Source organism: Papilio machaon, chromosome 20 (genome assembly GCF_912999745.1).
Source record: "Papilio machaon chromosome 20, ilPapMach1.1, whole genome shotgun sequence".
In the NCBI taxonomy this organism is placed as follows: domain Eukaryota; kingdom Metazoa; phylum Arthropoda; class Insecta; order Lepidoptera; family Papilionidae; genus Papilio; species Papilio machaon.
This window is the reverse complement of record NC_060005.1, coordinates 4,004,486-4,024,311: the sequence shown is the minus strand read 5'-3', so window position 1 is coordinate 4,024,311 and position 19,826 is coordinate 4,004,486. Positions and strand designations below refer to the sequence as shown.

Here is a 19,826-nt window from a genome sequence, read left to right as displayed (position 1 = left end):
ATGCGACAAAAATAGGGTAGGGTAGTACTTGTTTTTACAGGTGTGGACTCTTTGTATATAAGGTGACAGTTTCAATGTACTCTTTGCTGTCAAGCTGTGCCAATGTCAACTTATCCAATGCCTTAATAAATTAAAAAAAAAAAACCAATGTCAACTTTGGCGTTATCTGTCAAGTTTAAAGGCTGCTATCTGTCAATGTCAAGTGCCAAATCAAAACAAATCAAATCATATTTTCTGTAATAACATTTTAAAAGATTTAAATCATGTCGACAAACAAGGAACTTAAAGTTGTACAATATGTACCTTTCAAATCTTTTGTACATCCCTCTTTTTGGCACAGTTTTACTGATATTAAATTGAATATTGATAAATTAGAAGAAGCCAAAAAAGATATTTACGGCCGTTACACATACCGAGAAGATGTTGGAACGGTGTTCGAAGTGGATGGAACATCCTTTAACAAGTAAGGGAGTATTTGCAAAAATCGTTTTAAACGATGTATTTTCTAGTCGATAACTCAATGAGGATTTATGCATTAATCAGATAAACATTATTTTATTATAAGGTTGCCGGAGACAGAACAACACTACATCAATGTAAAGGGAACATTAATCAATGTAAATAAATTAGAGGACTTCAAACATTCAGACAAAGGCATTTTACTTAATAACGCCGGAGAAGAAGTATGGTTAAATGTTAAATCTAAGGCTTGGATCACTGAGCCCAGTCGTTTAATAAATTTCTTTATCTACTCTTACTCTGTGAGTATTCGAACTGATTCTAATTTTGTTTAATCATAACCCAAGGGTTACGAAACGTATTTATATCTTTGTTTACCTATAGGAAATGAGAAAGAATATAAAACCCTCATCATATTGCAGAAAAATGTGGAACTACATTCCTTTGCATACATTAAGTGATATAATAAAAAAGGCTGTTGAACTGCCCCAAGAACATTTATTCCTGGCCATATGGAATTAAAATAAAATATTTATAAAATGAACAAATTTGGTTTCAAATATTATAATTAATGCCTTTCTATCAATAATAAAGCCAATGACTTTTTTCCAGGATCTTAAAAAGTATCGTTACTATTACTGGTTTGGATTCCCCTGTCCCAATCAACCAACGGTATACATAAATGATGAACCAGTATTAATTACAACAATTTTTAACGAACAACAACTCGAGCAACTGAATAAAGGATTTAATGCTCTTGATTTAACACAAAGACATTACTTTACAATCACAAAGAACACCGACTTTGTAACTGTTGATTGTTTATCAAAGATTTTAGATGCAAAGAAACAAGTGCAAAGTAAAAATGATATTGATCTGTCTATTACATACTTTGCATTTACCGATCCGAGCTGTAGTACAAGTCCTGGTTGGCCAATGAGGTTATTTATAGCCGCTCTTTTGGACCATTGTCCTGATTTATATAATACAGAGATAAATATAATAGGATTAAGGTACAGTGCTAATGGAAGCTTACAAAAAAGTCAAGTTTATAATGTTAAAATACCACAGGTAACTAATTCTTACACAGTCTGTATTATAGGTAACTTTGAAGATTTTTTTTTATTTTCACTTTAATTTCAATAAATTATAGTTTTATACTTTAAAATACTTACTCATTATTGAATTAAAACCTATTAAATTTAAGTCAAAGGTATGTCTTTCTACCAGATATCGGAAACAAGCGGTGAAGGTGTGGGTTGGGTTGGCTGGGAAAGGAATGAAAAGGGAGCTTTAGGTCCAAAACTAGCTGTTATGTCTGCATCTATGGATCCTATAAAGTAAGATAAAAATTTTTTTTAGAAGTTCTAATTTAAAATAATCTTAATTCATTAGCCTAAACTGATTCCTGAATTAGATATTTTTTTGTTGTTTGTATTAAAATATTTTTATTAATTTCAAGTAATAAAATTATAGAGCCTTAAATAATTTTTAAAATATTTGGCTGCAGAAAGATTTGCTATGAGTTTTAATTGCCTAAAATTGCAGAAAAACATTCAGTCGTAACTGAATACGTGAAAATCATAGTCCAGTCACGATAGACAACCTCTATAAACGGGAAACTTGGGTTATATATAAACTCCTATAAGAAAAATATCGCGATTCCTTGGACTTTCGCTCCTGGTTCTGAGGACTGAACATACCTCTCATTTTCTTTGTAAATATAGAGACAGCTATGTTTTTATAAACTCTCAGTAATACAGACCCAAATAAACCAACTCGATTGAAATTCAAATATTTAAATATGTTACTATTACAGATTAGCAGAATCATCTTCTGATCTCAATATGAGGTTAATGAAATGGCGATTAGTGCCCGATCTTGATTTGGATGTGATGAAGAGAACTAAATGTCTCTTACTTGGTGCGGGAACTTTAGGTTGTCATGTTGCCCGGAACCTTTTGGTATGTTATTTAATAATGTCATTGGAAATTCTGTTAAAAATGTGAAGTAACATTATGTAATACTAGCTGTCGCCTGTAACTCTGTCCGCGTGGAATAAAAAAAAACATAAAAGTAGCCAGTGTGTTCTTCCATACTATGATCTACATCTATGACAAATTTCATCAAGATCTGTTGAGCTGTTTTAGAGATACTTTCAAACAAACATCCATCCATCCATCCAAACATCAAAACATTCGCATTTGTAATATTGGTAAGATTACATTTGTTTATTATTGGTATAGATTTGAAATAGATTATATTTAAATGTGTTCATATTAAAGTAATATATTTTTCTTTAGGCTTGGGGATTCCGTAACATAACATTTGTAGATAATGCCAAAGTGTCATATTCGAATCCTACAAGACAAGTTTTGTACACACATGAGGATTGTCTAAACGGAGGAAAGAAGAAGGCGGAAGCAGCTGCTAATAGTTTAAAAAATATTCTACCCACAGTTGTAAGTATTATTAACATTTTACATAGAAATAGTTGAATCTTAAAGTTGTCTTAAAATGACAATTTGATTAATGTAACAAAATTAGTTGACAATTTCTGTTTACATATATGTCAACTTATAATATATCTGGCTAGGTTTTAAATTGATGGAATTTTAAACTTAACGGTACCACATATACGATGTAAAATATTTCACATTGACACATTTTCACTTATATGTGTGGTGGAGCCGGAGACGTGTGCTGGTGCCGGAGGCCTAATTTTAGTCTTATTTCCCTTCCCACCTTTTTCTTATAAGGAAAGAATGGGAGGGGGAGGTCGATTCGATACAGGAGGAGATGCATAGGAAGGTTAAATATTCTCTTTTTGTATGTCTCCTCCTTTGTCGATTCAGGGTAGGCAACGCATTTGCAATTGCGAAAGTCTATGGGCAGCGGTCGCTTCGCCATTTCGGCGAAATCATGTCTATATATTACACATACCTTTTAATAATTTAATATGTTTGTTTTTTTACAGAACAGCAAAAGTATATTTGCTCATATACCGATGCCGGGTTACCCTGTAGGTGAGGATTTGATGGAGGAGATGTACAATAACGTGAAGTTGATAACAGATGCGATTGTGGAACATGACGTTATATTTCTACTGCTAGACTCAAGAGAGGCTCGTTGGCTGCCTACTGTTATTGCAGCGTTACATAGCAAGGTAACATATATTCTTCAATAACACTATTTTGTTAAAAAAAAAAACTTCATGTATGACCTAAGACACTCTGGCGAATAAGAAACGAATCACATCTATAGATCTGTTTAGTTGTTTATGCTACAAGCTTTTACACTTATAAGGGAACCCACATATGTACAATGGGGGAATCTGTCGGTGTTCCACCTTAAAAGCTACAGTTATGTGAATTTTTGTACACATTGAGACGACGCTTTTAAATGTGTCTGTACGAAAAAAGATCAGTCAGTGGTGGTGGTCACTTCGGTTGTAGAATTCACTGCTACCTAATTGGTTACTTGTAAGAAGAGGCGGAGTTTGTCTCGTTGCAAGGAACTAGGAAATTTTTGTGTGGAACAGGGAAGTGGAACACCGCGGATTTCCACGACTGTACGTACGCTTCAAATATATTACTTCCCTTAGTGCTAAACCTAATGTGACATTCGTATTTTTCTAAGTTGTGTTAAAAAGCTATAGTCATTTGTGGTTATTGTTTTTTTTTATGAATAAACAATTCTTTTATTACTAGTTTGACTTGTTATTGTAGATAGTGATAAACGCGGCTCTAGGATTTGACAGCTACCTAGTGATGCGGCATGGCGTGGGGCTGAATGCTGCAGACGCGGAGGGCGAAGGCCTACGTGCAGCGACAGTGCCCGGCGGCCGGCTGGGGTGCTACTTCTGTAATGACGTCACCGCACCTGGCAACGTAAGACAATAATACTTCCCATTCTCAATTTTTCGTGATTTCTTTATTTATTTCAGCTTGGTGCGACACTATATCAAAAAAACAACTTGTTTGACATATCTTCAACGGCGTATATTGTTTTTATTTAAAATCTAACCATATAAACTTGTTTATATTCTTCATCACAACTGTTTCACACAGTGATCACCGGTGATCAATTAACGAAAATCAATAGTTTAGCTCGCAAATACTTCAATACGTAAACACGAAGGTCTTCCATTAGTGCGTCCTCCCCACAATGTCTCATAGCGCTGAAATCTGGATACTGACTTCATTGAATAGAGAACTATTCTCGGTGTTTCTCTAAAAGATAAAATACGGCAGGAAAATTGACGAAAAGCTAAACTAGACGATATAGATCTCAAAATCAATCTGAAGTGGTAACGGGCAGGTCACTTTTGTCTGGTCGGCGGCGTTAGCTTGAGGAAGAAAATCCGGGAATGAAGACCTTGGAAGGGAACCAGAAGTTGGTTGTTGAAGTCTAAGGACATACTGTGGAAGACCTATTCAGGCTGATGATGATGATGAGTACTGTGTATATCAACATGTTTCGCAGACGTTTGCAGAGCGCACGCTCGACCAGCAGTGCACAGTGACGCGGCCGGGAGTGGCCGCCATTGCGGGCGCCCTCGCTGTTGAGATGTTGGCTGCTTTGTTGCAACATCCTCTGGGGTATGTAGTACCACTTCTAAGATGAGCAATTTTCCAAGTAAACGAAAGTAATACGTAGAAATTGGAGAAACCAAGGGCAATATTGATTTTATAGTAAGAGTTTCACTTAGAAAAATAATGTTATTATTTTTTTCAGTGATTATTGCTACACTTAGATATTTAATACTCAATAAAATAATCTATTTCTCATACTATATCTACACTAAGGGCCTGCTTAAATAATCATTAATCGACTAGTAATATAAATCATAAGTTGGCATTAGCAACCATATGATAATAATAGTTGTTTATCTAATTTTATAATTAACTCTACTTTTTTAGTGTGGAAGCACCAGCTGTTTACAATCCGGATAACAAAGAGATAGATTCTGGGGACGATGGTGTTTTAGGATCAATACCACATTCCATTCGAGGCTTTTTACATTCTTACCAGTCTGTTTTACCGACTTGTGCTAAATTCAAGCAATGTATCGCTTGCTCTGATGTAGTATTGAACACTTACAAAGACAAGGGAACTGAATTCTTATTAAAAGTATTCGAAAGCGGGAAACATTTGGAAAGGATTACTGGATTGGAGGAATTACATAAAAGTGCTGAAATGAGTGATGTAAGTAGTTTTTTTTTTATTAAATCACAAGTGCTACTAATACTGGGGTAGACAGAAATCACTTTTATGACGATATATGTAATACAATCAAACCTGGATAAGCGTGAGTCCGAAGGGATCTCGAGATATATCTCGCTTAAGGAAGTTTCTCTCTAACAGAGTTTGTCTGTCAGTACTGGACAATGACTCTCGCTTATAGAGGCTTCTCCCTTATTGAGTTGCGACTGTATTAAATCTATAACTCGATGGCTCCTACAAATAAGGCCCAATGTGCAAATTGACAACTTTTCAGGAGAGGCTTTCAAAGTTACTACCATATAGGAAAATGCCGCATAGGCCTTTTTAGAGCAAAAAAATAATATTTACAGGTGTAAATGTGTATTTTGTTTAGTGCATGTTAATTGGACTAAAAGGTAGCTTTTAACACAAAAAAGTAAAAATCAATTTGTTACTTTGGCCCTTATATATAGGACACGCATCTAACAAAGGACTAACAATTATGTATGTTGATAAATCAGGAATGGAATATTTTTTTTATAGATGCTGGCATTTTCTGACGATGAAGATCAAGAAAATATCGACAATGAATGATCTCAATTTATGTAAAAGTAATAATAATATTTTATCTTGCATTATAACGCAGCTATTGTTAGATGAATTATATGAAGAAAAAGCTTACAAGTTTTAGAGCATTTTCACGTAACTAAGCTTTCCGTAACTTTGCGAGTTGCTACATTATAGGGAAAAGTTTGTTAAAAAATCCAAAAAAATATTTTTTTAAATAAATATTTATGTAGAGCATTATGGATATAAAATTGTATATTGAATTTATTCTTTATTTCTGTGATATGTTAAATAAAAGATGTTTGTTTTAATGTAATAAAAATAAAATAAAAATTCTTCTCTTCTGTGTAAAGTAAAAAGAAAAAAAACTAAATTTATTTGAAGAACACTATATTTACTACATTAATTGTGAAAATATTAAGGGCACATACTAAGTGTTATTGCTTTCAACTGCTTCTTGTTTGACAAAGAAATCTCTTTAATCGGCTTCGGTGGTTTTATTTTCCTTCCGTGTCGACCGTCTTTCCTCTTCCATAGACCAGAGCGGGGACGGTTGCCGAGCCATCTGTTCCTTTGCGGGGAGCCTATTGGTGTGTCACCATGATCCACGTTGGATAAACGTCCTAAAATTTAAATAATATTATAGTTATTTAAGTTAAACCAATAAAATAGTAGACATATTACTAAGAAAGAAAATAATACAGTAGTTGAATTGCACAAAATATGATTAAAAAAATAAAGGATAACAGAATTATTTCTGCTTCTGAATAACGTAAATGTTGATTATGGATAAGCGAGAGTCCAAGGGATCTTATATTTCTCGCTTATAGAAGTTTCTCTAACTTGACTTTCTCGCTTATGGAGTTCATCCATCGAGAACAGACAATGACACATATATATGACTGTATATTGTAAAATCTCCTAAAGGTATATATTGTAAAATCACTATCCTCTTGAACAGATTCCTTCCATTATATGTTATTGTATTGTTTAGACATTAATTCTTACCAACAACGGCCATACAATGTTGATCAAAACTGAACAATCTCTTGGAAGGCATCTGAACAATGATACGTTCATCTTGCTTCCTCAATATAGTTCCAAATGTTCCTGCCGCATGAATATACAGACCACCCATACCTGGCAACATAAAAGTAAACATAAATATACTGACGACGTTTTTTATTTTAACAGTGTTGTCATACCAAATGTAAAAAAGTATATTTCAGGACTATGATTCAAAATTATAACAAAATATTTTTTTTAGAATCTCTAAATCTTTTTATGTTGCTTGGGATTTTCAGATTGAAAAAATAAATTTATTAACATGCGGTTACTATGAGAAAAAACCATTAAGTGTCTTTACTCTAAATGTCTTTATGGTGTTCAAAAATAAAACAAGCTTAAGTCGAAATACCTGGTTCCTTTTCAATGCAATGCACCAATGTACCAGTAGGCAATGCACCTAGTGGATATGCATCACCTTCATTAGCTTTAACTGTAACAAAACATGAAATTAATAAAAAAAAACATATTAAGATCCTTGGACATATTAAAAATGAACATGTAGGGCAAGTTGGTGGCACTGGAGAGTAATGTGTTAACTTACTTCTATCATTAATGACAATGGGGAAGTACAAAGAATGTTGAACCAATGCATGCAATTATCAATGATCACAGAAAAATTCATTATGTATTACTAGCTTTTACCCGCGACTTCGTCCGTGCGGAATAATAAAAATGCACACAAGATAAAAAAGTTCCTATGTCCGTCTCCTAGTTCTAAGCTACCTCCCTATCAATTTTCAGCTAAATCAGTTTGACCGATCTTAGGTTGTAACTAACACAACTCTTTTATATATATAGATGAAAAAAGATGAGTTAGTTATTATATGAGATGCAAGTGATAACTATGATATGGAATGTTTCCAAAAATAATAAAGCAAAACTTTTTAAGAAAAATGGCATTTTGATGATGTACGGTTAAAGTTTCAAAGGTTTGCCATCCCTTATTTAGTAGTATTCATAGGTTCATTAGATAATAGCAGACACTTTATCTAAGGGGCTGATTAGTTGGCCAAATACAATCATTCACAGATACAATCGCAGTTTTGGTTTACAATAACATTAATATACTTATTTAATAACTTGATTTTACCTGGTATTCTTGGTAAGTGGCATGAAGTCTTTATAATATCACCCGCCTTCATGTTCTCTGTAGCAAGTATGTATTTGAGTTTATCTCCAACTGCCACTAGAGCTATATGAGAAGTTCTGCATCCATCTTCCATTATCTGAAATTATCAGTCTTCTTGGTATATGGCAATTGTATGGGGTCAAAAAATTACTAATATATGCAAAAAAAATATATTAAAGGTATTTTGATAATGTCAATGAATGAATGAAAATAACTTTTTACGATTACTTGTATAATAAGAAAATGTCCTATAACATAATACTATACTTGTATGACTTTCTCTTCCTGTGGTGGTCCCTCAGTGGGCCCCTTTCTGTACCAATCTATCCAATGATATTTATGTTTTATACCTCCTCCTATACCTTTTGCGACTAATCTTCCTGAAACAAGCGTTACACCAAAAATAAGTATATGTTGTTTTATGTACAGGTTTTTTAATTTATAGTCACATCAAATATATTAACAAGGAAAAATACCAGTCACGGGATCTCTTCCTGCAAGATTTGTAACGTTTAAAGGTTTTACAGTATATTCTTCAGGAAAATGAACTATTCTTCTGTAACTTTTACCAAATCCAGGTTTTGGTTTTTCGATATTAGGTTTACTTGCAAAATTATAACATGATGTTTGTATTGTTCTTCTTGCTATTGAGGTGGACGTAAGTGTTAAGCCTGTAAATAGCTTATTTAACGCCATTCTGTTCTTTTATAATTGAAACATTTATTGCTTATCCTTATAATTTTAAATTATGTTTGAAGAAAATTATAACCTAATAAATGTCAAATAAGTTCTTGTCTTTGAAATTATCACAATAATAACTAATTATCAAAATTGCCAGAATTCATAAATCCTGAATCGCAAATGTATAAAACTTATTTATAATAGTAACGTATGGTTGAAACATAAAAGTCACATTAATTAAAAATCTACAAACTAAAACTTCTCAAATAATAAAATTGTTGAAATCATCAAAAGTCGGCAGAAAACGAGTATCGTTGCCTCAAAAAAAATTTAAATGACAAGCGACGACCCCTAGCGGTAATTATCTGCTAAAAATACATCGTGAATGTGGCGTGTGTTGTTTGGACTATCGTGAGTCGTAAATAAAAATGCTTGCAATATGTTGATATTTCTTGTTATTAGTGATCTTCATGTATAATAAAATAGAAGTACATCAATGGACCTTAAACGGATGACAAAATCTTAATGTGAGAGGTGATTTACTTTTGGTATTTGTCATATGCTGCACGCCTTGGGGTCTGGACGAGGACAAAAAATAATCACTTATTCTGATCCTGAATTGATAATGCAGTAAGCTATATTTAAATACTACGTTTGCCAATTACAATTCACCTTTTAATATTGTTCTTTATCTTTAAAAAGAGGCTTTTCTGTTTTTTTATTACAAATTAAAAGACTGGTTACTGTTTCTTCGAATAACATTTGAAATTATTCCTATTTTATGTCATGTACAACAACAGAATCATAATTTGTAAATATGTTCAACAAAATATGTGCCAATTTCTTGTAAAAATGCACGAAATACAGTAATATTTTTGTTACAGATATAGACGCAACCAGTCTTCCGGCACGTATTTACGCTTCCCCGAAACAATGAGGTGCCTTATATGTGGATCCTTTTTTTAAATAATAAGATATATTTGTAATGATGATTGAACGACGCGATTCAGAATAAACACAAAATGAGTCATAATCTGGCAGGAATGCCTTCTTACAGGATGTCAGGGCCAGGATTAGGGCCTTCGGATTTCAAGCCACCTATGGATACTCCTACCCCACCCGCTCCAGCACCAAGCAATCCCAAAAAGAGGAGAAAAACATCAAATGCAAATAATGCTTTAACTCCTCAACCGCCACCTACCGCTCAAGATTTATTACCACCACCACTAACTGGATATGGGGATACTATTGTGGCATCTAATCCTTTTGATGATTCCCCATCAACGGTTTCACACAATGGCCCAATGATGAGTCAAAATGGTCCCATGATGAGCCAAAATGGACCAATGGGTATGATGGGCCCCATGCACAACATGGGTGGTCCACCTATGAGGCACATGAGTCCCCTTCCACATAATATGAGTCCTATGAATCAACAAATGCCCCCTAGAGGAGGAATTAGTCCTATGGGTAATATGAGCCCCATGGGGCATATGGGTGGTATGTCTCCAATGGGAGGGCCAAATATGGGAATGAGTAATCATAGTATGGGGCCGGTGATGGGACCATCAAGATCCATGGGAAGTCCAATGAGTCCAATGAATTCAATGCCTATGGGTTCTCCTATGTCATCTGGTCCAATGGGAAGCCCTATGAATATGGGTTCTATGGCAGGCAGTCACATGGGTAACAGTCCTATGGGGCCACCGATGCACAGTCCTCTCGGTGCTGGATCAATGAATGGACCAATGGGTGGAGGAGGGCCTGGTATGAATGTTTCAAGAATGAATGGACCAATGGGACCTAACTGCTCAAATGGTTCCATGGGACCTACCAGTTCTATAATGTCACCAAGTCCAATGCAATCTGGAGGAATGGGACCCACACACTGTGGTCCTATGAGACATGGCAGTCCAATGGGGTCAGGAATGGGAGGTGGACCAATGGGCAACAATGGACCCATGACATCAATGGGCCCTGGACCTCCATATAACAGCAGCCACATGGGTCATGGAGGCCCAATGAGTATGGGAAACAGTGGTTCTATGGGTATGGGTCCAGGTCCAGGTAATATGGGTAACTGTGGGCCTCTAGGTGGCATGAGTGGGATGTCTATGGGTGGTCCTGGAGGGCAAGGTCCAATGGGCCAAAATATGGGCATGTTTGGGCCTAAGCCTATGCCAGTAAGTGCAGGAAAAGTATATCCTCCAGATCAACCCATGGTATTTAACCCTCAGAACCCCAATGCACCACCAATATATCCTTGTGGAGTTTGCCATAAAGAGGTACATGATAATGATCAAGCAATATTATGTGAATCAGGATGCAACTTTTGGTTTCACAGGTGAGATATTTTTTGTTTGAATTTATTATCTCTATGGTTGTAGAAACTATGAAGACTGTAATCATATAATTAACAAATCAGATTTGATTTTCACATTAACTCAAAAACTACTAAACTAATTTAAAAACCTTTTAAACAATAGAAAGCTCTATCCTTTCCATCTGTGAGTAACCAAGGTCATATTTTTTATTAATTCTATTAAAGTTGGGTCGAGTCGTTAGAAACAAATGAGGAAATGTAAGTTTAGAAATTAGGCTCTTATAAATTCCATTAACATTTTCAGAGGTTGTACGGGCTTAACGGAGCCAGCGTTTCAACTCTTGACAGCGGAAGTTTACGCAGAGTGGGTATGTGACAAGTGTCTGCATTCAAAAAATATACCATTGGTAAAATTTAAGCCATAGCGATTTGCCAATGTAAACCCACCAGCCTTCCTGCCACTTATATGAGCCAGTGCTCGCATCATCACAAGGGACTATTTTTACTCTATGACAAATTAATTTTACGGAATTGTTATTCTTTTTCAATAATTTTGTTCAGTGCTTTAGAGTGATATGAAGTTGTAACTGATCATTATAATAGAGGTCACAGTCTTTCTTTCACAATGCGGTTTGGGGGAAATGTTTGCTTTAGTTCACTTTAGATGACATAGTAAAAGCTTAAAGGGGAAAAAGTACACCATAATGTTACCGCACCCTGTTTATGAGTGGAACAACAAATATCTCCCAAATTCCGCTTGTTGCCAGATGGTGTCTCTCTTTCTTTATATGATTAGTTACATCGATTTTGAAATAATAAATTTTGTGATTGTAATATTGTGTGAAACAATGTGCAGACAGTCTGTAATAGCTAGTCTGTTATTTTTATTTTCATAATTTATTTATTACCAATCAATTGAATCATAAGTTATGCCATGTGAAGTATAACCTTATGCCATTAGATTAAGGTTGACATTTGTTTGTTTAATGAACTGTCTAGTGTTGCTAGTTTAAAATAAGGACACAGACTTTTTTAATGCAGAAACATTTTATGTGTTTGACAAATATGCCCATAGAAATATGTTTTATTTTTACTTTTCATGCCCGTGTTTAATTTTTTGTTGTGTTTTTTTTTTGTGTCAGACATATCTGGTGAAGCAATTTTCAATATATTAGATAAAATTACTGGCAACGAAACAAAGCAATATGTAATGTAACTTTCTCTGTTTTGAGCATGTTGTGTATTGCTTTATGTTTTATTTGTGCATACTGTAAATATCTGTTAGTCATAAAATTTCCGCCTTATGGTAAAAGTGTAATTAAATATGTAAATTTATTGATTAATTCATCAGAAATGTAGATTTTTTTTCTCTAATTATTATTACAATATTTTAAAATGATTTTTATATTTAAATATGAAATCATATTGAATTTTAATAATTATTTTTTTTTAACCTAAGAACAAAAAAATGTGATTTTCAGTTGAATGGATTTAAGTGAGCAAATTACGAAGATATTGAGCACAAATTTAAGCAAACATCTAATTATGAATTCTATTAATTTGGAATAAAGTGGCCTAATATTATATTCTATGACAGCTCTCGCAGAACATTTCATTTTTAATTATTTTAAAGTAAAAAGTTAATAACCTGAAAATAGAGATAAAGGGTAACGCACTCATATACAAACAATTTAATAGTCCAACTCTAAGTACGTCCCTGTTTTAAATGAAGACCTAAATATTGTACACAAATACATCACACGCAATAAAAAGCGACCACTACTACATGCTTTCATTGAATATGTAAACTGAAATGAATATATATAGTGTGAAAGGAATATCTGCAAATAATTTGAAATTTACATGCTTATAATTATGCACTTTATTTTGGTTTTGTTTTGGAAAACGAGATTACTTAGCAATAGAGTTAAGCATATGCATTATATATGCATATCTGGCATTTGATTTAGCGCATAGGCAATAACGGTTTAAACTCTTCTAGCTCTAGGCGAGACAGCGCGCTCATTTTTTACCGTAAACAGAGTAATAAAAGTAAGAGAGTAAAGTGAAACTGTGTAATTTGCAAAACTGTGGCGCCTCTTTCTGTCCAACGCCCAGGGCGGTCCAACCGTGCCCTATCCTAACGCCGGCCCTGCGCGTAGAGTACAAGAGCTAGATGTACTAACTCAAGATCCGGGTACTAACAGTTTTCGAGCAATATAACGTTAGCAGGGAAATCGTATATTATTTTATCAACGAAATTTAATCGATTTATGTGCACAAAATCTTCGTAATATTTGCTCAAATTATCTGATAAAATGTTTGCGATACGTCACGAGATCGTTCGCTATAATGTACTTATGTTTCGGTGCCCTAGTTTGCGTCTAATTAGTGTTTTTGTAATATAAATAAGAACGAATCCATACGCTTTGCTAACTATAAGAGTGTAACGGTGTTTGTCAATTTTTCTAACAATATAAACGTGTATAGATTTAATTGTATATATTCGTATAGATTCTAGAATATTTGAGATTATATTATAATGATGGCCTCTTTTAAATATTTGACAACCGAATAAAAGCAACAGAAATCGGGAATATAAAACTCTATTAAGAAATCCACACAATAACTTTTAATTTCTAATTTGCGGTAGTCAACTTTTATTTCTACTGCTTATTAAGTATCTTTGTTGTGACTTTTTTTACCGCGCAAATTAGATTATAGAAATAATAAACAAAACAGAAATCATAGCAATTTTACTACTAACATGATATACAAATAACATTGATGTTATTTGGCTATTAAACACGTCCATGTTTCTTCAATTTAATTTCAAATAACGGTGTATTTCCACTGCATAAATATTTATACAAAAACATGCCCCTAATTCTCTTTGGAATAAATAACAAATGTGTTTTTGTACAGATTTTTCGCAAGTGGAATTTCACTGCAAAATTGTCTGAAGACATTGGTATATACGGTTGTGACGTATTTTGTGAAATTAATATAAATGTGTATTCGTCGTAGGCACGCAAGTTAAACACAATTCGATCCCTCATACCAATAAGGTTACATCTTACATGGATTCATATAAAATGTAACTCTTATCGTCGGAGAGGTCAAAATATTGACATTAGAGGCTTTTAAGATTCATTGAAAAATGTTGAAATACCTTTAATTTTGTGTAGACCCAATTTTTGTAATACATCAATTTAAACACTGCCCTGTTATAACATTTTAGCCTAAATTTAAACTATGTTAAATTAAATTAATACATTCGTTGACCATCAGCTCACTATACGTCCCCACCGAGGGACTCGGAGCTTAATGACAAGGCCATAGCGAACTATTACGCTGGCTCAGTGCGGGTTAGTTAAATTCACACGTATCTTTGAATTTCTACTCAGATATGTGCAGGTTGTAACACGATGTTTTCGTATGGACGTCGGATAAATGTACATATGTAAATCGAAGAACACATTGGTTTTGCCGGGATTCCAACCCAGGACCATTACAAATCAAGTGCCTAACCCATGAGCCACTAAAATAAATACTTGCATAGAATAACATCTCTAAATTTATCGTTTTACAAAAATAAATTCAGCATTGACATCAAGAAAAATATAAATGTTGGTGTCTATGCAAATAACATAATAGTCCTCTTTTCAAAATATCTACCCCAAAAACTTTAGTCATCAGTCATCAGAAATCTAATAGATTTTATGTATGTTGATTTTCAATACACCTGTATGACTTTCATTTTTCTAATGTGAGTCACATCTGCTATTACAACTTGCAGAAAGATATGATGTCAAACCTCTCGTCCTTTTTGTTTCGGTAGAGAAAATTCTGTTAATTCTGTCTATGTACTTGAATGACTTTAAATACAATAATTTGTACTTAATTTATTTTAAAACTTAAGTCTCCGTTGAATTCACACTTCCGAAACATAAATATATAAAAAAAAATGTCTCATTGGCAAAGAGAGCAATAACATGTTTTTATATTAATGAAACGGACCTTACAATCTAACGGTGTTAATGTCTTTTATAATTTGTAAACACTATTTCTATATTGAGATTTTTAAATAGCAGTATAAAGTGCCTGTAAGATTAGCAATAAGATTAATAGATCTATATTAAGTCAACGTTGTAATTACATGTAGATATGAACAAATATTAAATATTGCACAACAGGTTTATATAACGGACAGTTTATGGCTAGAGTTTGTCTTTTCCCATACCGAATGTTTCCCGTCCCATTCAAATGACCAGTGTAAATCTATTCTAAAAGTTTTTTTTCATGTCATTTTCTTTTTATGTGTTTGTTTTAAATTGTAATAATTATTCAATTATATAACTATGATTTTCACGTGAATTAACTAGTGCCTAATCAATTTTTTTTATTTATGATTTTTAACACTTTTTTTACCGAATGTATTGAATTTTTTTTGTCATTAGAAAATGTTCTGACTTCATTGTCGACTGCAAAAAATAGTTATGTACAGTCAGCCGCATAAATATTTATACATTTACAAAATCTTAGAAACTTGTATACGCCTTCGGTTTCAAATATAAGTATTCGTATTCATCAATAGCAGCTACTCATGCGGTATAGTGCAGTGCATACATATTTTTGAAACGGAAGGAGTATGCATGTTTATGAATTTTTGTAAATGTTTTATGCAGCTGAATGTACTTGTGTGAATATGAATTTGATAAATACATACTTTTAAAATTAGTTAAGGCAATAAGAAATACTTACATTTTGTATTTCTGCAGATTATTTATGCAGAACAAATTTATCTTAGAAAATTCGCTAATGAGAGAAAATAGTTTATTAATATTGTGTAAATATATTTATAATGGAGCTAAATATAATTAAAACATAATTGTACAGTACTTTTAATGCAATTAATCTAGATCATGCGGCCATTGTTGTAATTATAGCCGAATTGGAGTGTCAAGTTTCATCACAATCAGAATAATGCCGCTGACTGTACATTATTTCACTTGTTACATTTGTCTTGCAAAAAATGATGCATGAAATGAAATGACATCGGTGTGGTCTTAAATTTGTGCATAGTTTATTTTGTATTACCTAATGTGAATAACAAGCAATAATAAAATTGTTATTGAGACATTTTATTTTAAACCTTTATTCACTGTCCTTTTGGCATCTAGGTCTGAGGAACGACAAATGTAGCAGTGGTGTGGTTTAAGTTCGTTGTGACAATTTTATTGTAAATTGCACACCGCGAACAGAGCCGACTGTACTTCAAAATATGGAGTCGTAAAATGAATGCTCACTCAATAGATAGAGTATCATTTTATTGACAGTAACGTCATAATGGCATACAATTTACAGCTACAATGGAATATAGCATTTACAATACAAAGATTTCTTACAAATTGCACAATAAAACATTTTTTAATATTATTTCTAATGAAACTACATAAAAAGTAGCAAAAATTGTTAAACAAAAACACTCAGTCATTTTGATATGGGCATAATTTAAAACATTTTGTACTTTTTCATTTAAATTTAGTTATTCATTTGAGATAATTTCATTTTAATATCACATTTTTAACATCCTTATACGGCATCTAATAAAACAGTACGCGAGATGAAACACTAGCTGCAAAATACCTAAGTGTTAAAATAGGAAGGTTTCTTACATCTACAATATTCCAATATGCTTAATATCTATTAATTACAAACAAATATGCTTTTAAAACTAATTAAAAAATGTCTCACTCTTTCTAAAGTTAACAAGTTTGAAACAAGTCAGTGCCAATAGCCAAGTAATTATAAGTGAGGCGTTTTTAATTAGTTACAATATTATCTCATGTTTTAAAATATACTTTTTTTTATTTATATCCTAATATTACAATACTGTTGATTATTACCTCCATTGATAAGAAATTAATAGACTATGAACAAAGAAATATAAAATATTAATTCATAAAAACCTTAAAGTATATTGCAGTTTACAAAAGTAAAAAAAATGTTTTTTTTAACATATGTACTGTTATACCAATAAAAAACTCGAAATATAAAATACTGTTCAATGTCTCAGTCATCGGTAACATATTATGTTTTTTTAGAATAGTATTTTGGAGGGAAAGACAAATAAGCACAAAGTTTAGGAGATATTATGTCCTGTACGAAATAACTTTGGATTGATTAATTAGTGATAAATTGTTGCCTTTCCAAATATTTTATATATACCGAGAGTGCAAGTCCAGTGTGGGAGTCGAAAGGGGGGTCATTCCATTAGTCTCAAGTTAATTTGTATGGACTATACATAGAATTTCAGTATTAAAGTACAGTGCCTAACCTTCTAACTATATGACTGTATGGTAATGTTCTATATTCAACTTATAAAGCTAAATACTTAGATATATAACATATAACCTACCAGAGCACTCTTTTGTTCGGGTAAATCCCCATTTCCTCAGTGTTGTCATTCAAAACTTGATTAAATATCAAACTTGAATGAAACACTCCATCTATATGTTGTATATCTATGCCTGAATATATATTACCTAATGCACTACTCACTTTTCCTTCTCTAATTACAAGTTAGGTATACAACTCTATAGTACATTGCTTTATTTTGTTTCAAAAGCTATAAAATTTATTTATTAAGCATTAAAAAATAACTTAGTAATCACAGACTTAACTTTTCTGTGACCTCAAATCTATTTCTTTCTAAAATCCAAATATTTCTTGCTATTCTTCTGGTTAAGGTTTGAATTAGTCCTGTACATCTAGTCTCAGTCCCCTACCTTTGCCTATTTGCTATTTTGTGCTAGTATTCTCTATAAATATAAGGAATGTAATAATGTTTAACCATAATCAGTTCCGTATGATGTCAAACCTTTATTTTGTATTGCAAATGATACGGCAGCATCTAGAAAGTCTAGTTGATTGTCAAAATTACTATCACTTGACCTAATATTATCATAATCTATGTTGGCAGCTTGGAGATTATCAGTCTCATTAAAATACTGGTATTGTGGATTTGTGTCTGGTAGTAAAGCTAATTGTGTTAGATTGTTGACATTTTTTCTCATTGTGTCATCGGAGTATGACCATGTCATGTCTAAATTACTTGAATTACTATCTATATGGTCATCTGTAGTGAAGGTTTCATGTGTTGTATCATCATCAGATTGTATTGGACTGCTTGGTGGGGTCATACATTCATTTTTCTGGTTCAAAATTTCACTTTGGTCTGACTCACTATTTTTAGAACCACTAGATGTTGAAGTGTTCTGTAGTCCATGTGCTGATATTGCCATCAAAATACCCTCATTTTCAACAGTATTATCACCTGGTAAATTATTTATAAATTCAGCAACATCCAATGCTAGGAATCTATTGTTGTCCATCTCAGCTGGTAATGGCGCCACAAGCCAGGAATCTAAAACACGGTTGATTGTGTTGTCAACAAAACCTTTGGCCATCTGAAAATTAATAAATAACAAATGAATTCTCATACTCTACAACCATGTATGAGTTTAAATCAAATTAGGTCCCCAGTCAACATTACGATAATTGTCTTGATTATTTTGCACTATGGAGGTGAATTTTAATTTAAAAAATAATATTTTAGGCTACAGCCTTACATTCAATGGTAAATATTATTTGATTTTCATAATTTAAAAAACTGCTATACCTGTCTTGCTTGCCACCTTGCTATGCATTGATCTTCTGTGTAGCTTGGTGACAGAACCATTGACACGGGTAATGCTGAATATGATCTATCACTTGATATCCTAGAACTACTGCTGGACCCTCGACTATAAGAGCTAACGTATAAAGGATACTCCAGTTTGTCATTGGACGTGTTCGTGTTCGGTAAAGTTTTATCGTTGTCTGTTATAACAGAATCTAACGTGTTAAAGTCCTGCTTCAACAAATAATCCCCGAGGATTTCTAAATTCTGTTCGGTATTTCCAACAAGATCTGATGAAACATTTCCTGACGATGAACCGGCTTGTCCCAAATCATCGGATCTAAAGGTAATATTCTCCGAAGTTTCATTCCTCAAATGATATTTTCCTTTGACTTGCCACGCAAAACGAGCCTTTTTAAGTGGGCGTTCAGATTCCATTGTTTGGTCGCCATTTTCCTGTCGCTTACACGGAGACTTTCCAGCACTTGTTGGAATATTCATATTAAAAAAAACTAGAATTCACTTTTTGAAACTGTCATTAGTAAACAAACATTGACATAGTTAATTACTCCAAACATATGATTCATTTGACAAGTGCTTAATTAAAAACAAGCACTACATACTACTGAACGATGGTGTAATATAATAGAATATCTGTTTTTTCTATGTATTATGGTTGTTATAATATTATTTTGGTTAAGTATTAATTA

The 19,826-nt window shown here is 33.0% G+C and overlaps 4 protein-coding genes across 7 annotated transcripts; 2 read left to right on the top strand and 2 right to left on the bottom strand.

Moving 5' to 3' along the window:
- Positions 1 to 179: 179 nt before the first annotated feature.
- LOC106716350 (ubiquitin-like modifier-activating enzyme ATG7) lies at positions 180 to 6,404 on the top strand. The gene is made up of 11 exons (XM_045682805.1): positions 180 to 463; positions 566 to 761; positions 1,072 to 1,530; positions 1,690 to 1,799; positions 2,279 to 2,423; positions 2,763 to 2,921; positions 3,437 to 3,625; positions 4,188 to 4,349; positions 4,945 to 5,060; positions 5,382 to 5,667; positions 6,208 to 6,404. Exons 1-11 carry the CDS (start codon positions 264 to 266, stop codon positions 6,256 to 6,258), a joined length of 2,073 nt encoding a protein of 690 aa, XP_045538761.1. The 5' UTR covers positions 180 to 263; the 3' UTR covers positions 6,259 to 6,404.
- Positions 6,405 to 6,631: 227 nt separating this feature from the next.
- Positions 6,632 to 9,195, bottom strand: LOC106716386 (39S ribosomal protein L2, mitochondrial). The gene is made up of 6 exons (XM_045682809.1): positions 8,905 to 9,195; positions 8,696 to 8,808; positions 8,390 to 8,525; positions 7,649 to 7,729; positions 7,240 to 7,371; positions 6,632 to 6,854 (listed from the first exon to the last, which is right to left on the bottom strand). The coding sequence occupies exons 1-6, from the start codon at positions 9,122 to 9,124 to the stop codon at positions 6,649 to 6,651; spliced, it is 888 nt and encodes a 295-aa protein (XP_045538765.1). The 5' UTR covers positions 9,125 to 9,195; the 3' UTR covers positions 6,632 to 6,648.
- Positions 9,196 to 9,489: 294 nt separating this feature from the next.
- Positions 9,490 to 12,727, top strand: LOC106716385 (protein pygopus). 4 transcript variants are annotated; one of them, XM_014509902.2, is made up of 4 exons: positions 9,490 to 9,643; positions 9,994 to 10,047; positions 10,167 to 11,453; positions 11,737 to 12,727. In XM_014509902.2, the coding sequence occupies exons 2-4, from the start codon at positions 10,043 to 10,045 to the stop codon at positions 11,855 to 11,857; spliced, it is 1,413 nt and encodes a 470-aa protein (XP_014365388.2). In that variant the 5' UTR covers positions 9,490 to 9,643; positions 9,994 to 10,042; the 3' UTR covers positions 11,858 to 12,727. The 4 variants fall into 4 exon arrangements, with proteins under 4 accessions (XP_014365388.2, XP_014365383.2, XP_014365387.2 ...); XM_014509897.2 differs by having other exon boundaries at positions 9,490 to 9,739; XM_014509901.2 differs by having other exon boundaries at positions 9,490 to 9,636; positions 9,994 to 11,453; positions 11,737 to 12,559.
- Positions 12,728 to 17,707: 4,980 nt separating this feature from the next.
- Positions 17,708 to 19,766, bottom strand: LOC106716371. Its single transcript, XM_014509881.2, has 2 exons — positions 19,117 to 19,766; positions 17,708 to 18,904 (listed from the first exon to the last, which is right to left on the bottom strand). Exons 1-2 carry the CDS (start codon positions 19,615 to 19,617, stop codon positions 18,284 to 18,286), a joined length of 1,122 nt encoding a protein of 373 aa, XP_014365367.2. The 5' UTR covers positions 19,618 to 19,766; the 3' UTR covers positions 17,708 to 18,283.
- Positions 19,767 to 19,826: the final 60 nt, after the last annotated feature.

Bases quoted from the DNA above. Each gene is read 5' to 3' on its own strand.
- LOC106716350 (XM_045682805.1), top strand. From the start codon at position 264: ATGTCGACAAACAAGGAACTTAAAGTTGTACAATATGTACCTTTCAAA. The intron at 464-565 runs GTAAGGGAGTAT...TTTTATTATAAG, and splicing joins GATGGAACATCCTTTAACAA to GTTGCCGGAGACAGAACAAC. The intron at 4,350-4,944 runs GTAAGACAATAA...CATGTTTCGCAG, and splicing joins ACGTCACCGCACCTGGCAAC to ACGTTTGCAGAGCGCACGCT.
- LOC106716386 (XM_045682809.1), bottom strand. From the start codon at position 9,124: ATGGCGTTAAATAAGCTATTTACAGGCTTAACACTTACGTCCACCTCA. The intron at 7,730-8,389 runs GTAAAATCAAGT...GTTTTGTTACAG, and splicing joins CCACTTACCAAGAATACCAG to TTAAAGCTAATGAAGGTGAT. The intron at 6,855-7,239 runs GTAAGAATTAAT...TTTAAATTTTAG, and splicing joins ACATTGTATGGCCGTTGTTG to GACGTTTATCCAACGTGGAT.
- LOC106716385 (XM_014509897.2), top strand. From the start codon at position 9,669: ATGCTGCACGCCTTGGGGTCTGGACGAGGACAAAAAATAATCACTTAT. The intron at 9,740-9,993 runs GTAAGCTATATT...TTTTTGTTACAG, and splicing joins GATCCTGAATTGATAATGCA to ATATAGACGCAACCAGTCTT. The intron at 10,048-10,166 runs GTGCCTTATATG...GCCTTCTTACAG, and splicing joins CGCTTCCCCGAAACAATGAG to GATGTCAGGGCCAGGATTAG.
- LOC106716371 (XM_014509881.2), bottom strand. From the start codon at position 19,617: ATGAATATTCCAACAAGTGCTGGAAAGTCTCCGTGTAAGCGACAGGAA. The intron at 18,905-19,116 runs GTATAGCAGTTT...ATTAATTTTCAG, and splicing joins CAAGGTGGCAAGCAAGACAG to ATGGCCAAAGGTTTTGTTGA.